The 15,635-nt window shown below is 42.1% G+C and overlaps 1 protein-coding gene across 1 annotated transcript in view; it reads right to left on the reverse strand.

Moving 5' to 3' along the window:
• COL24A1 (collagen type XXIV alpha 1 chain) overlaps positions 1-15,635 on the reverse strand; it is a 163,094-nt gene that overhangs the window by 136,058 nt on the left and 11,401 nt on the right. Inside the window, exons 2-3 of the mRNA XM_081193937.1 lie at positions 11,520-11,584; positions 2,536-3,830 (exon numbers count right to left, since the gene is read on the reverse strand). Of these exons, the coding sequence (XP_081050063.1) occupies positions 2,536-3,830; positions 11,520-11,584 (1,360 nt within the window). The remainder of the gene's footprint in view (positions 1-2,535; positions 3,831-11,519; positions 11,585-15,635) is intronic.

Below are 15,635 nucleotides of genomic sequence, written 5' to 3' on the forward strand. Positions count from 1 at the left end.
TCTAGGGCAGCTTCCTCCTAGTTGAAACACCTGCTTGATCCTGCAGGAATCTACCCTGCAGAAGCAGAGAGCAGGCTTCCACTCTCCAGCTCCATCCCTTCCATTCTAGTACGTGTGTGATTTGGTTTAGAGCAGAGGACAAGAGCCTATAACAATATAAGGCAAACTGCTTCCTTCTCCCACTCCCCCCGCCCTCCAATTGCTGCTCCTGGCATAGCTACATGTTTGCACAACTAGCTTCAGGTACTAGGGGAGCCTTGGTGGTCTCTGCTAGAATGCATATACCAGTAACAGGCCTCTCTACAAAGCCAGCTTGAATCTTCCTCAGTGGATGCCCAGGCAACAGATTTTAGGCAAAGACTAGTGTTGCAAACGTTTGGTAAAGATGTTGACAGAGTAGGAGGAAGGTGAACTGAATTAGCTATGCTAACTCAATGGCGGAACAGAAAGGGAGCTGATATTCGTTTTTTGCCATCAGCAATCACGTACTATTGCTATGTACACTATAAATCTCAGCGAAACATCTGGTTTCTCCATTAGTTTGTTTGCTTTTAATTTTTCGAACATCTCTGATCATGCTTTCTGCACATAGCTGCAAGAAGTAACACTGCTATGCAGAATTCCGTCGTCTGGATTTCTAGCAAATACACATCACATACAAAACAAAAGCTATAGTAGCAAGCTGCCTTAAAACGTTTCTGTTTTCAGTGTTCCTGAATAAACTAAAGCCCTAGAGCTGAAACAAACATTCTTCACATCTCTCTCTCTCATATTTAGAGATACATTGATACACTTTAAAATGATTCTGTCGAGAAATTCAAATAACACAAAAACATAATTACATGTAGAATATATCACAAAAGCATTCTGAAAATGATTATTTAAATAGCTGTGTTCATTTAACATTGACTTTTAAATAGTCACTTTTCTGGTTGCCTGTGGATCAAATTAGAGATTTCATCCTGTGGTTGTAAAGTGATATGATGCTAAAAAGACTTAACTGAAAAGCAGCTTCTATCCCTTAAATTTATTCAGTCTGCATGCATAAAAACACAGGGGAACCATTGGGGATATCCACTTTCTGTACTTTCCCCAGTACATAAACGCACACATCATCTTGCACTGCACATTATAAGGTGTGCTCTTCTGACACAGGTATTAATAGGAAACTGGTGCACAGGAAGGAGCACTCAGTGACTTAGGAGTGACAGAGTTGTATCTTCGTAAAACAGAGATGGACTACATTGTTGGCAACAACAAAAAGTGTATTGTGTAACACTTAAAGCCTAACAAATGTATTTTGGCATAAGCTTTCACAAACTAGAGTCCAGTTTGTCAAAGGTTGATACACTGTTAGCAGTCTAGAAACCACATGAATCAGCAAAAAGGAGTGAAAACAGAAGGACTCATTTATTGGCAATTGTAGAATGGGAGCAATTTACTGTACGCCAATAGGCCATGGAACTAAATATATTTGGCAACTGTCCTGACATCAAACAATGCAGACTTCTGACAAGTGGCTCAAAAGCCGCACAAAGTACCTGAACACAAAACTAGAGAATCAGAAACCTAGAATATGTGTGGGGTATCTTGGCCCCCACTAAACCACAACTCCCAGCCCCAGCCAGCATTGCCAATGGGAAAGGGATGCTGAGATCTGTAGTTCAGCAATTTGGGGGGGGGGGGAGACTCCCTATACATGACCTAGAAGACTCCTGGAAGTTACATATCTATCTCAGAAATGATCCAATAAGGAGGGATCATGTGTACTGAATTGTCCTTATGCCTAAAATAACTTTCATTCCCAACACCAACTACAGGCAAATTAGACAACCATGTCCCTGTGCCCTGTTTTGGCTCTCACCTTGCGTCTAACTTTGGGCAAGCACATTCTGCTGCCACTATAAACTCACCTTGACAGCAGCACTTTCATCTTCCACAGAAAATAACAAAAAGAGGTTCCCTGCCTATTTTCCGCCCTTGTTCCCTGTAGTGATAGCTCCTTGCACCTCCTTGCATGGGACAACTTCATCAGTTGGAAGAAGAAAAGACTACTCAAAGAAGAGTGGAGTAACCTCATTATAGGTGTTACTATAGGGTAACGAACCAGCCCTTAGAGCAGGTACTCTCCACCTATTAAACCATGTTATAGATTAAACAACATTATCAAGATTAAGTTGGCAGATTCCCAGTGCCAAGTAAGTGTCTTATTTGCACTGACTGTAAGGCTTCTAGCATTCAAACAGTAGAATGTCATAAATGAGAAAAGGTTCTAGCCTCTTCCTCTAACCTTCAGTTTAGTTCTCTGCCTCAACATGTTTTTTCTGCATCCACAGCAGCAAACCCTACTTTTATCAGGGATCACAAGTTCAAGGTTATTTCTCATACCTCCATCTTAAAGTACCAAATTGAAACCACAGGAAATTCCTGCATCAATTTGTTGAGTCGCTATGTGTCAATTTGTTGAGTCGCTATGGTGTATAACCTGCGAACTCCTGCTGCATTTTATTAAGGAACATAAACAAGACAACTTACCGGTGGCCCGGGGTCTCCTTTAGGCCCTCTCAGATTCTCAAGTTCAAACATCCTTTCCAATTCTTCATAGTCGTAATCGTAACCGTCAATATCAAGTTCATAACTGGTTTCTGCGTTGTAAATGTCATCAATCGGAAATGTCCCTTCGTCCCTTGAACCAAGCTGGTTATTGAAAGGTGTGGAATCAGAGGCTCCATATAATGTTGTGTTTAAAACTTGCTGCAGCTCCACGGGTTCATATGGATACTGCTTTGATGTGCCAGTTTTGGTTTTAGTCTGCTTTATGGAAAACAGCAGATCGGGGTAGGTTTTCCTGCTTGTATCACCCATGGCATTATCTGTAAGGTTTGGAGGCAATTTTGTGAGAGCCTGGAAGCCATCTTTCTTTTTGCTGGCATCTTGCTGAGGAATTTTCGATGCTTTCACAATTCCCTGGTCATCTGGTTCTGGTATAATTTCCAATGCAGTACCATTTTCTAATAAACGAGGTGTCAGGGGAGAGGATGTCTCTAGGGGTTCTGGTGGCATGTGGACTGATGCACCGTTGCTGCTACGAAGGTTTGATTCTCCTTTCCTTGTACTCAATGGCATGGAAACTGGTTGGGTTTCTTCATCCAACTGTTTGCTTGGCGGCACCCCAAGGGATGTGTCTGGAGGAATCGTTTGAGACCGGTATGTGTCAGCTTGACGACACTGTTGTTTCACATATTTACAATAGTTTGCCAAGGCTTGTGCAGAGGGGATAATGTCCAGCTGACAAATTATTCCTTCAAAGTTGACTGAATGGGAGTTCATCCTTCCTAAAGTAAACAAACTCTGCGAATCGAACGGCTGTACTTTAGAAATAGTCTCCCTGCTGAAGTGCTTTCTTCCACATTGGGTATACAGGGACACGGCTTTTTCCGTAACGTCAATAGCAAATGTGTGCCACTGCTCATCATGAACAGTGTAATCAAAATATACAGACTGCTTCCCTCCAGTATGCACCATTATCTTCCTTGGGAGCAACTGGACACCAAACTGCAGTCTATTTTTATTTCTAACACTGAAAAGAAAGGCATTGTTTACTGCGTAAGAACGTAAGCTAACCAAAAGGGTGAACTGGGAGCCTATGTGTGATGCTATCACTTGAGAGACAGGCACCTCAATGGCTGCATTTGTGGACAAAACAACTCCTGAGGCACTTAGGTGAACCCCCTGAGGTAATGAAGTACGTGACAAAGGCTGTGCAGTCCCTGTTGATGGTTGATGAAGAGCTTGCCCACTTAGGCCTAAATGATGAAGAATATCTATGCCTAGGGGAGGAAAGAGAAAGGAAGGGGTGAGACAACTTCATTCTTAATTTTATTCAAATGCTTTATATTAACTCTGCGCTTATCCACACCTTCTTTTCCTCCACACTTTCCAGGCATGGTCCACACCTGAAGCGCCACAAAAACCCACTCTTTAAAGCTGAATTGGAGCAAACAGAATTACCATTTGTTCCAAGTGAGTAGCAAAGAGAGGGTTTTCCAACTCAAACACAGGATAGGAGAATGGCAGAAGGTGTGGTATGAATTCATATGAATAATGTATGCCTAACAGTATTTCATAACAATATTTCATACATATAACGAAGGCATCTCTCCTGGTTCTGTGGATGCCACCACAATATGTTATTTCCACATGGTTGACCATAACCTTGACCCTTACACAAGGCTAACAATTCTACTTCCGAACTAGTTTCATACATTAAAATTTCATCTAAGTCAATTTTGTTTTTGTTTTAAACGGGGCAACCCGCCCTCAAAATGTCAGAATTCTGCTGGTCTTTCGACAACATTTTTCATCTGACTTCATAACTAGAAAGGCCTGCATTTGGTGAATATTAAACTGAGGGGCAATTTTGGATTCTAAACCCTAGAGAAAAAAACAAACAAATGTAAGAATAGCTTTGACCAGGCATCCCCAAATTCGGCCCTCCAGCTGTTATAGGACAACAACTCCCATCATCCCTAGCTAACAGGACCAGTGATCAGGGATGATGGGAATTGTAGTCCAAAAACAGCTGGAGAGCCTAGTTTGGGGATGCCTGGCTTTGCTGGATCAGGCTGGTAGCCCACCTAGTCCAGCATCTTGGGCTCACAGCAGCCAACCAGATGCCCATGGAGAGCTCACAAGCAGGATGTCAGCACAACTGCACTCCCCCCTCCTGTGGTTTCCAGCAACTACTATTAAGAAGCATACCGTCTCCGAGTGTGAAGGCAGAGTATAGCCATTGTGTCTGGGTAACTATTGATAATCTTGTCCTCCGAGAATTTGTCTTATCCTCTTTTAAACCCATCTAAGTTGGTGGTCATAATTGCCCCCAGCAGGAGCCCAATTCTTACTACAACTAAGCACTGTGTGAATAAGTACTTCCTTTTGACCATGGGTAGACAAACTAAGGCCCGGGGGCTCGATCCGGCCCAGTCGCCTTCTAAATCTGGCCCGCAGATGGTCCAGGAATCAGCGTGTTTTTACATGAGTACAATGTGTCCTTTTATTTTAAATGCATCTCTGGGTTATTTGTGGGGCCTGCCTGGTGTTTTTACATGAGTAGAATGTGTGCTTTTATTTAAAACCCATCTCTGGGTTATTTGTGGGGCATAGGAATTTGTTCATTCCCCCCCCCTCCAAAATATAGTCCGGCCCCCCACAAGGTCTGAGGCACAGTGGACCGGCCCCCTGCTGAAAAAGTTTGCTGACCCCTGCTTTTGACTGTCCTGAATCTTCCAACCTTACGCTTCCTTAGATTCCCATGAGTTCTATGGTTATGAGAGAAAAACCTGCTGAACTCATTCCTATCTACACTTTTCTTCCCCCAGTTGTTTTTCTACCAGCAGGTCCTTCTGGACACAGAGCCACTTCAGGAGAAAAAATGGCTGGGGAGAAATTATTTTTGGGGAGAAAGCATAGGTTGGGGAATGTGTACAGAGGAGGGCAACCAATATGATCAAGGGTCTGGAAACCAAGACTTAGGAAGAATGGCTGAAGGATCTTGGGGTGTACAGCCTGGCAAAGAGGAAAGGAAGAGGTGATACGATAGCCGTCTTCAAATATCTGAAGAGCTGTCACATGGAAGGTGGAGCAAACTTGATTGCTTCTGCTTTGGAGAAAAGAGATTCTGACTAAACATCAGGAAGAACTTTCTGACAGATAAGAGCTGCTGGACAGCGGAACATGCCCTTGGGAGGTTGGGGACTCTCCACCGGAGGTTTTTAGGCAGAGGTTGAATGGCCATCTGTCATGCTTTAGTGGAGATTCCTGCATTGCAGGGGGTTGGACTAGATGGCCCGGGGGGGGATTGCTTCCAACACTAATCCAGCTCCCTCACCTCTTACTCACTGATCTTGTGCTTGACATCTTCTATCTCCAACCTAGTTCATAGGAAAGAAATGGCCACCTGCTTCTGACACATGGATCTGCCATTCTCACAACTAGATTGGACCTGACATACTAAATGTTGCTTGGACTAATGTTAGCAGAGTAGCAACTCTGTGTTTAAGTCCCTAAAATGGCATCACATCCTCATACACCTGGTGCCTAATCCTAAAAGCTGCTAGGCCATCTCATAGTATCAAAGCAGGAAGGGTATTTACATGATCAATTCCTCTTTGAGTTCTGAGAACAGCAGGATGTTACCTCAGGATTAAAGTGCTGATGAACGGTCAAGTCTCTGTCAGCATGAAAGCAAGTCGGAGCCAAAGCTAAGTCAAGAGAGTCCTTGAAACATAAGGATTTCCACAGACTTTACCAAGAAATTAGGTTGCATTTCCCAACCTGCCTTCCCTCTGTTTACCAAAGATATTACTAGCAAATGTTAAGAGCAGACACATCTTGGCTCCGGTTCCAGCAAAAATGTGCACATATGCACACAAATATCGAAGACATTTCTGGAAAGGTTTTTAAAAATTGGCATAGAATGCATACGTTTGACTGTGCTATACATCTTGAAAATTAGTTACACACCTTGCAGTGGTTCTAGTCATGTTAGGGAGTGCACAATGGTGCCAAGTTTACAAATGGCAAGCAGCCGGCATGGCCTCAGGCACAGGAAGTCCTATCATTTGGGGTGGGGTGGGGTGGGGGGGGGTTACACATCTGCCAACTCTTTTGGATGTCCAGCTGCAAAACAATTCATTTATTTAAGCTATAGTCTAATCTGCAGTAATTGTAGGCTTGGTTATGGTACAGTGAGAAATCAATGTTCTAAGTTGAAGGCCAAAATCTTCCATGCATGATCATGGCTTAGCTGCAAATTTATTTATTTATTCGTTACTTTTTTTTAAAAAAAATTGTTTTCGTTTTGTTTTACAGAGGCCAAATCAAGCATAGATTGGGTTTTTCTGGGGCACAGTAGAAGTTTTGTTCCAAGTCTAATATGGTATTTTCCGCTCTGTGGGGTGTGGGTAACCCTAATAAATGCTAAGTTTAACATATCAATCTCTCCCTCTTCCAAATGGCAAATTGTACTAGTAAGTGCTGACAGGATTCAAGACTAAACAGAATGAGAAATGTGTTGGGATGAGGGGACCAAACTTTGCAAAAATAAGTACAAAAAAGGGACATCGCTGGTTAGTAGCTGGCTGGCATCATGAGAAAGAGTGTCCCACATTTTGTTGCAGGTCCCCCTCATATATTTTTATTTATTATGTATTTCATTTTTGAATCACTTATTATGACATTCAAAGTGATTTCACAACATGATATCAAACAACTGCATTTTCCTTTTATCTATTTTATAAAAACCCAATTACATACATAAAAACCTATTTTAAATCCAATAAAGATATTGACTAGATACTTACTAAGATCTTTTCATACTACTCTGTACCACAACTAGTCAGAGGACAGTTTACAAAAAATAATAATAATAAGGTAAACCAAAAACATAATACATAATAAACAAAATAATTAAAATTATTATGTAAACAATTACATATGGTTAAATTTAACTTTTAAACTGAAAGTGTGATTTTCAAAAGAGTCAGGAATACATTTATACAGGGTTCCCCCCTGGAAAATGTTTCCAGAAAATTTTCATATACAAATTAGGGTAACTTGCACAGGAAAAATTTCTGATGGCCTGATCTGCCCTGTTTATTTTTACTTGCATTTAGTCAACAAAGCTAAAAACTATCAAACTGACCAGCTAGCTTAGCATTTATTTGCAAGTGGCATCTATTCATTGTTACTGATGGCCTTATGAAACAGATTTTTCTCCACCTCACATCACTGTGAGATTAGCAGTGGAGGCAAACAGAGGTTTCCTGAAGAATTATGATATAAGCCTCTCTGAAGGTGGAAGGTGTTTCTCTGAAACAAAGGTGGGAGCTGAGTGCAGGGTGGGGACCAAAGGTGGGCAAACTACCCCAGAAGGAGCATGATGTGCCCCCCACCAGAGGTACTATCCCCTCCCCTAACACCCCATACATCCCACTACAGGTATATATTTCTGATTAAGAGCACAATGCGTCAATCCCCCAAATGCAGAAAGCAGATTATTCCTCCACATGGCCAGCTATGAATGTGCAAGCAAGCTTTGGGATGTGAGGGCAATCACCTCAAAGCAATGACCCACACCGTTTCAGGCAGGCCTTTAAGCCTGAGGCAAATGTGCGGAAAGCTATAACCACGTCATCCGCACTGCTCAAAAGCTCTTTCTAAATATAACAGTGTTCAAAGACACTTAACAGAATGCATTCTTTTGGAGCACATGTAATCCACTTGCTTTCTCCTCATTCCAGCGGCCATTCCCGCCCCCCCCATTAATGATCAGTTATTCCTTCCCGCACACAGATGTCGGCATCTGATTTCATTTACTCTCTAAATTAAAAAAAGAAGAAAGAAATCAAAGGATAGGCAATCTCCTTGCAACATATATTTATGATTTGTCATCTTGAAAATGGCTTGTTTCAAGTCCAGGAGAGACTTTCTTCTATGCTTGCCTGCAGACTCCCATTAATCATTCCCCTAAATCATAGGGGGATAAGGGTAACAGGACTGCATCTTATCCCTCAAACACCCCGTGCATTGTCAAGGAAGCACAGTCAGGGAAGCCATCAAACTCTTTTTCTCCCTATATGTGCCACATGTCTCCAGTTTTTCCTGTATTTTGAAAGTTTTCTATTCCAAATAACCTAAGAAATCCATATGCCAAATGACAGAACAGGTTTTCAGCCCATCACATCTAAAGGGCTTGAGGTAAGGAATAATGCTTTGAACAACACAGGTGTGTGTGATAAATTCAAGAGCAGCAGAACACGAAGGAAGGAATACAAAGAACTATGAAGCTACTTCGCTGTTTCTTTAGGCTTCTTAAATGGCATCCCTACCATCACCACAATGGAAGTCACTTTTGAAACACAAAGAAGTCTACTGCTCAATTTTAGAAAAACAACAAATTGCATAATCCCAAATCCTTGGTGTTCCTAAACCAGCCTTTTGCATCTTGGCCAAATAAGAACTACAGCCATTGCCAGCAGATATGATGGGTAAAATCTTCAGAAGAACGTAACTTAAGAGTCAGTGAGTTGAAATACCTATTAGGTCATGAAGCCCACCAGGTGAGCCTGAACCACTCACAATTTCTCAGGTTGGTCTACCTCAACAGGGTTATTGTGAGGATAAAATGTAAGGGGGCATTGGAGGAAGGGCATGATGAAAAGATATGACATAATATCTTTGTCATATGACAAAAACAAAGAACTTAAGTGTTTCCCATGAAAACATCGGAAAAATGAAAGACAAGAGGCACGGGTTATGTCAGTAAACTCTACTTGCAGTGTGTGTCAGATGACTGTAAACTAGCTCAGGATCTCATTGGCTAATATTACCAATGAATGATCAATCTTGATAGGGGTCAGATTCCCAGGAGCAGAAAGTTTCACAAACTTTTTGTAAGTCTTGTGAAGAAGCAGGAGATGGGAAGGTGGTGACATCATCGCCCTAAGATGGCACCTTGAGCCAATTCTCTGTCACTCTGAGCTACAGACATAGATATAAACACGAACGCGCGGACACTTCCCAATACTTAAAACTTTTAAATCTGCTAGCTTTTGATTTGCAATGCTTGCTGGAGTGTGAATATCCAAAACAACTACCTTTCTTAGGCGCCCTGACTTAAAAAACCTGGAGCTGCCAAGCTGCAAAAAGTGATGACAAAATTTGCAGTTGAATGGTCTCCCAGAGCAGCTTCAAGGTATCAACAAGACAGTCCCTGTCCTCAAGTTTAAAATCCAGAAGCTATGACACAAAAGGAAATGAGATTAGTAGGGATGGTTGGGGGAAAGGAACTTCCTAAACGTAGAAAGCTAACCGTCAGGGAGAAAGGTTCTAGCTTAGTTGTTGTGTCTCCCTGACATGAAACTTTTCAGCGAGCAGGATGTTTGTCCTCCATACAACAAAACTACAGTGGTACCTCGGGTTACAGATGCTTTAGGTTACAGACGCTTCAGGTTACAGACTCCGCTAACCCAGAAATAGTACCTCGGGTTAAGAACTTTGCTTCAGGATGAGAACAGAAATCGCGCAACAGCGATGTGGCAGCAGCAGGAGGCCCCATTAGCTAAAGTGGTGCTTCAGGTTAAGAACAGTTTCAGGTTAAGAACGGACCTCCAGAACGAATTAAGTTCTTAACCCAAGGTACCACTGTACTAGAAGACCAATGTGGTAAAGGCCAGGAACAGTTTTATCATGTGAACTGTAGTCTTTCTCAATCACCTCTAAAATTCTTCATATTTCTTCATGCAACTATAACCTGAGTAGATACCACAAAATAGCAGAAGTCTCATAGTGAGCTGGTTTGGATGAAACACTGAGTCAAACTAGGATATTGCAAATTTGTAAGCTCTGAGAGAACGGAGATTGCAGCCACTTTTCTCCTCCTCTGGGTCCTGCTGTTGAATGAAGCCATGGTTTGGCTTTACGGTGTCAGAATCTGGGCTTATGGTTTGTTTCCTCCAGATAAACACGAATTACTTCTTGTGGTTTATCTGGAATGAGACAAACCACGGGTCTGGGTTCAGACAACATGATAAGACAAACCATGGCAGGGCAGCTGCAGCTGCAGCTAGACGAGAGGAGGAATGCAGCAGCCACAATCCTCATTCCTAGAAGTCTCACACTCAAACATTCAAACGAAATTACAGCTTGGCTTAGTATAGATTTGGGGAACCTGTGGTCCTCCAGAGGTTGCTAGATTACAAGTCCCATAATTCCAACCCTTTGTCCCTGCTGACTAGGGCTGATGCAAGTTGGAATTCATGAACATCTGGATGGTCACAGGTTCCCCATCCTTGGCTTAGTGTTCCATGCAAACCAGCTCATTTGTTTCAAAGATGACAACCCCAGCACAGGTTTTAACTGCTGCTAAAATAGATACAGATGCTAACTTCAGATGTTAGCATCCCAGAACAAGTGCCCAGCCATCTGTCCTCTGAATAAACACAAACAACAACAAAAGCACAATCAGTTGCTTTTTAGCCAACAGCTGCGTCTGAAAATTTGTGGGTGGAGGGAATAAGCCAAAAAAGCAAGTTTACTTTTTTGGCCTTAAAAATGCAAGTTCAGACTAAGTACTTATTATGTGAACTAGTTTGTTTTGGAGAGTCCCAAGAAGTGCAAAGGTAATCCGGCTTCGGTTTGCCACCCCCAAAAACACCCACGTGCAATGAAGTCACAATCAAAGCCTTTACAATGTACAAAACTTCCTTTTTGCAAGGAGTCTGCCTAAATATGTAAGCAATTTCACAGACAGAAAATCTGAGTAATTTTGAAAAGGTCAGCCTTTCTAAACTGGTTTCTTTAAACTTTTGCTCCTATTGTAACTATCTGGCATTAGAGGCCTTTGAAAAACTGAATTTCACGTCATTACTACCAGAATCCTTCATATAATTTCTCTCTCTCTTTTTTAAAGGAAGACCATTCAAATATTCTGTAATAAAATTAGGAACATGTCTCACCTTCTTCTTGTATTTGTGTAGCACCCACAGCTATACATGTTGCAAAAAAAAGGAGGAGGGTTTTCCTAAAAGAAAAAAGAAAATAATATCAAGTTAAATACACAGAAAAATATATGTTTTATCCCTAATAAGTGATGCACAATCCTTAGGTATGAAACAATTTATTCACCACCCAATTCTCAGATTCTATTAGGCTTTTCCAGGTCAGTATCCAGTTTTGCCAGAAGACCACATGTTGGTTTAGTGATGGGTAAACATGTTAAGTCTCCACCACCATTCCTGGCTGTCCCCACTCTCACAGGTGTCATTTTATCCGTCACCACCTGCATCTCTTATTCTTATATTTCTTCTCTTTGGAATTCCTTATTTGGCACAAACACAGTGAACAGTAGAATTGTGAGGTTGTGTGCTATATATATATATATAGTTACACACTGTGTCAGGGCTTTTTTCAATCCCGCAGCCATCATACCGTTCAATACAAGGGCCCCCAATCTTTCTGGGCCCTGGACACATTTGGAAATCTAAGAAACAGTTCTGAGTGTCCCACAATGCCCATTTCATAGAAGAAACATGGGCGAAGCTCAGAGGTCCACTCAGATAACAGGCAAAAGACCTAGGTGGCGCCGCAAGACGAACCATAATGATAAAGCAGTACGCACCACAAACAAATAAGCCCCCAAACCTTCAATCTCTTTAAAGAGATATACAGTATAAAATTGTCAGGGACAGAGGCCTTAGTAGATGCCAAAGAAGGTGTTTGTCTGAGGCAGAGCACATTGGGGACCCCAGCTGTGATATGCATTAATGTTTGTGTTACACAAAATGTTAACGTTTAGCCAAAGAGTCAGAGGTAAAAGGGGTCGAAAAGGCCATTATTCCACCTTCTAGAAATCCAGTATTAGAGTATCCCCAACAGATGGGTGTCTGGCCTCTGACTGAAGGCCTCCAGGGAGGGAGAGACCACTACCCATTGAAGTTAATTGGTTCCACTGGATTGGAAACAGGTTTCCTCTAATGTTCAACTGAAATCTATCCTCCAGTCACTTGATGCCATCAAGTTTATCCCTGACCCCTGTAGCTGCAGAGAACAAGACTTTGCCCTCTTCTGTGTGACAGCCTTTCAGTCAACAAATTTATTATTATTATTATTATTATTATTATTATTATTATTATTCATTTCAAAACCTTAATTTACCCTGTCTCTTCATAGGATTACTATTCTTTTAATGTGCCTATAAGGAAGAAGATGGTGGCAGCTAGATGTGCAAACACTTTCATATAATGAGCCAAGAAGGAGAAGAAAGAGACCAGCACTTGCTTGTGCTATGTTCCGTGTAGATGAGCATCAGCAAGGCAAAATACCCTGAGCATTTTCAAGCCTGGTCGATTAACATCACCCAAGGCAACTGATACCATGGAAAGTGTAAAGCAAACTATAATGAACACACATGGTCTGCTACACACACAGCATGGAGATCTGTGGGAAAGAATTTGCACAAAGCATTTCATAGAATCATAGGATTGCAGAGTTGGAAGGTACCCAAGGTTCGGTTCTCAACCTGTGGGTCCCCAGATGTTGTTGGACTACAACTCCCATCATCCCTGACCACTGGTCATGCTGACTAGGCATGATGGGAGTTGTAGTCCAACATACATCTGGGGAACCACAGGTTGAGAAACACTGAACTAGTCCAACCCCCTGCAATGCAGGAATCTTTTGCCTACAGCCATCCATGGGTGGGCTTGAAGCACCAACCTTCCAGTTAACAGCCAGATGCACTGACCCATTTGCTCCATGTTGTTGTGGACCCTTCCCAAGAGCCCCTTTACTCTGCACCCACTGGGTGCCAACCACAGTCTGGCACTATCCCTGGGAATGCTGCCTTTTCAACTGTCTCCACCACCACCACCACCCGCCTGTTGGCAAACACCGCCCCCGTCAAACTGATTTTGATCCAAATGGAGAAGAAGAAGAACGACCAGCGTTTTTAAGACAGCAATGAGCCCACAGCCCAAGTAGGCTGCTCCAAGGCAGAATCCACCCACCCCACCCCCCGTTTGTTCTGCATCTTGCAGAAGACAAATAAAAATGGGGGGGGGTACTGTTATGATTAATTTGTTATTTACATTGTCTGTTATGCTTTTTTATTAGGTTTTTAATCTTGATGCTCTGTAAAACGTGTTCTTAATGTTGTACACCGCCCTAGGATCTTTGGATGAAAGGCAGTATATAAATCAAATCAATAAATAACAACAGCTGTACAACAACAACAACAACAACAACAACAACAACAACAATAATAATAATTTATTATTTATTCCCCAGCCAGATGGGCGGCTTCCAACTGAATATTAAAAACAATACAGCACCAGAAATTAAAAACGTCCCTAAACAGGGCCGCCTTCAGTTGTCTTTTAAAAGTAAAATAGTTGTTTATTGCCTTGACATCTGCTGGGAGGCCATTCCACAGGGCAGGCACCACTACCGAGAAGGCCCTCTACCTGGTTCCCAGTAACCTCACTTCTCGTAGCGAGGGAAGCGCCAGAAGGCCCTCGGAGCTGGACCTCAGTGTCTGGGCTGGATGATGGGGGTGGAGAATGCTCCTTCAGGTATACAGGACCTGAACCGAATAATCCTTCAGGTATACAGGACCTTCAGGTATAATGTAAATAAGCTCCTTGTTCACACCTCACACCAATCATATAGAAGTCAAGGGGTGGAGCCAGCAAGGATTATAATGTTGGGAGTGAAGCAGGCAGTGGGGGGGGGATTTCAGACGAGAGTTTATGTCCCATAAAAATCCATGAACAAAAGGTCTCCAGAGTAAAAAATTTCCTGTAGCTATTGCCTGCACAGATGGTTACCTGAATAGTGAACAGGCTCTGAATTTATCTATCCTGTTATTTTTCAATCAGTGCGAATTCTAATCCCCTTGTCCTAAGATATGTATCAACGTTATTTTTGCATGACCAAGTCACTATTAATTTCGTATTATTTGTCTTTCAGACTGACTCGAGTGAAAGAAATGCACTCTCCAAAGATGAACACCTGTGAGGGGGAGTGAAATTGACATCAAACAAAAATGCATCCAGCTGTTCACAAGAGAGAGATTATTCTGCATCTTATACTAGTGTTAGTAGTCAAGGAAGGTGAAATGTAATACATGAATCAGCCCTGAGTGAAGAGAAAAATAGTTGACTGAAAACTATACTTACCTACCTAACTCTGCATGAAATCAGGCTGCACATATATTGCGTTTTGTAATTATCTTTGCTTCCATTCTGAATAAAAACAACTTTTAAACTGGCTCTGCCCCTACATCTTTAGCAGCAGCAAGAATGCAGATGGTTCGGTCCAAATGCATTAAATGCATGAGGCATGGGCTTGCATGATAGCTTTCCCTCCCCACTCCCAAGAAGGTGGGGAGACAGGAAGTATCCGCTTCCACTGTGAAGCTAACAACAGTTCCTCGTTACAGCCAAACCTGGGAAACTCTGGTTACCTGAAACTTCAGTTTGAGAACAAGTCAGGATCATAAACAACAACTTGTTAGCGGCTGGCTTGAAGAAATCACATTTTAAAGTAACAAGAATAAACAAAAGTGCCCAATCTTGAAAAGAGGAGCAGTCTATGAGTGAAGCTCCTGCTGACTTGTGCACGTAATTCTGAATGACAAGTGGCTAAGCTGTGGCCCCACAGATGTTGCTGGACTACAACTCCCATCATTCCTGTTCACAGCTTGGGCTGATTGCATTTGGGAGTCCGGCAGCAACCTGGAGGGCCACAGGTTAGCCACTCTGCAATAAACCATAGTTTAGCATTCCATTCAAACAGCGTCTTTCCATGCCAAAGCAAGATTCACCTCCTAATCTTTTGCCAACATAATTGTAAAAGTGTTTACCCCAAACAAATAACAATTTGAGGCTTCTACAGAAAACGTTTTGCTGTTTGCTTCTACACAATATTCACCACCCCCACCTCTGTCTAAATACAAGAAGTATTAGCAAATTTTTCAAGCAGGGGCGTTGAGGGCTCTGCTAGTTATCCCTGTAAATGCAAGTTCACCTTTCCCTTTCTATTCCTCACACAGCTTTAAACAAAAAACAAAAAAC

Source organism: Podarcis bocagei, assembly GCF_964188305.1.
Source record: "Podarcis bocagei genome assembly, chromosome: 5".
Classification (NCBI taxonomy): domain Eukaryota; kingdom Metazoa; phylum Chordata; class Lepidosauria; order Squamata; family Lacertidae; genus Podarcis; species Podarcis bocagei.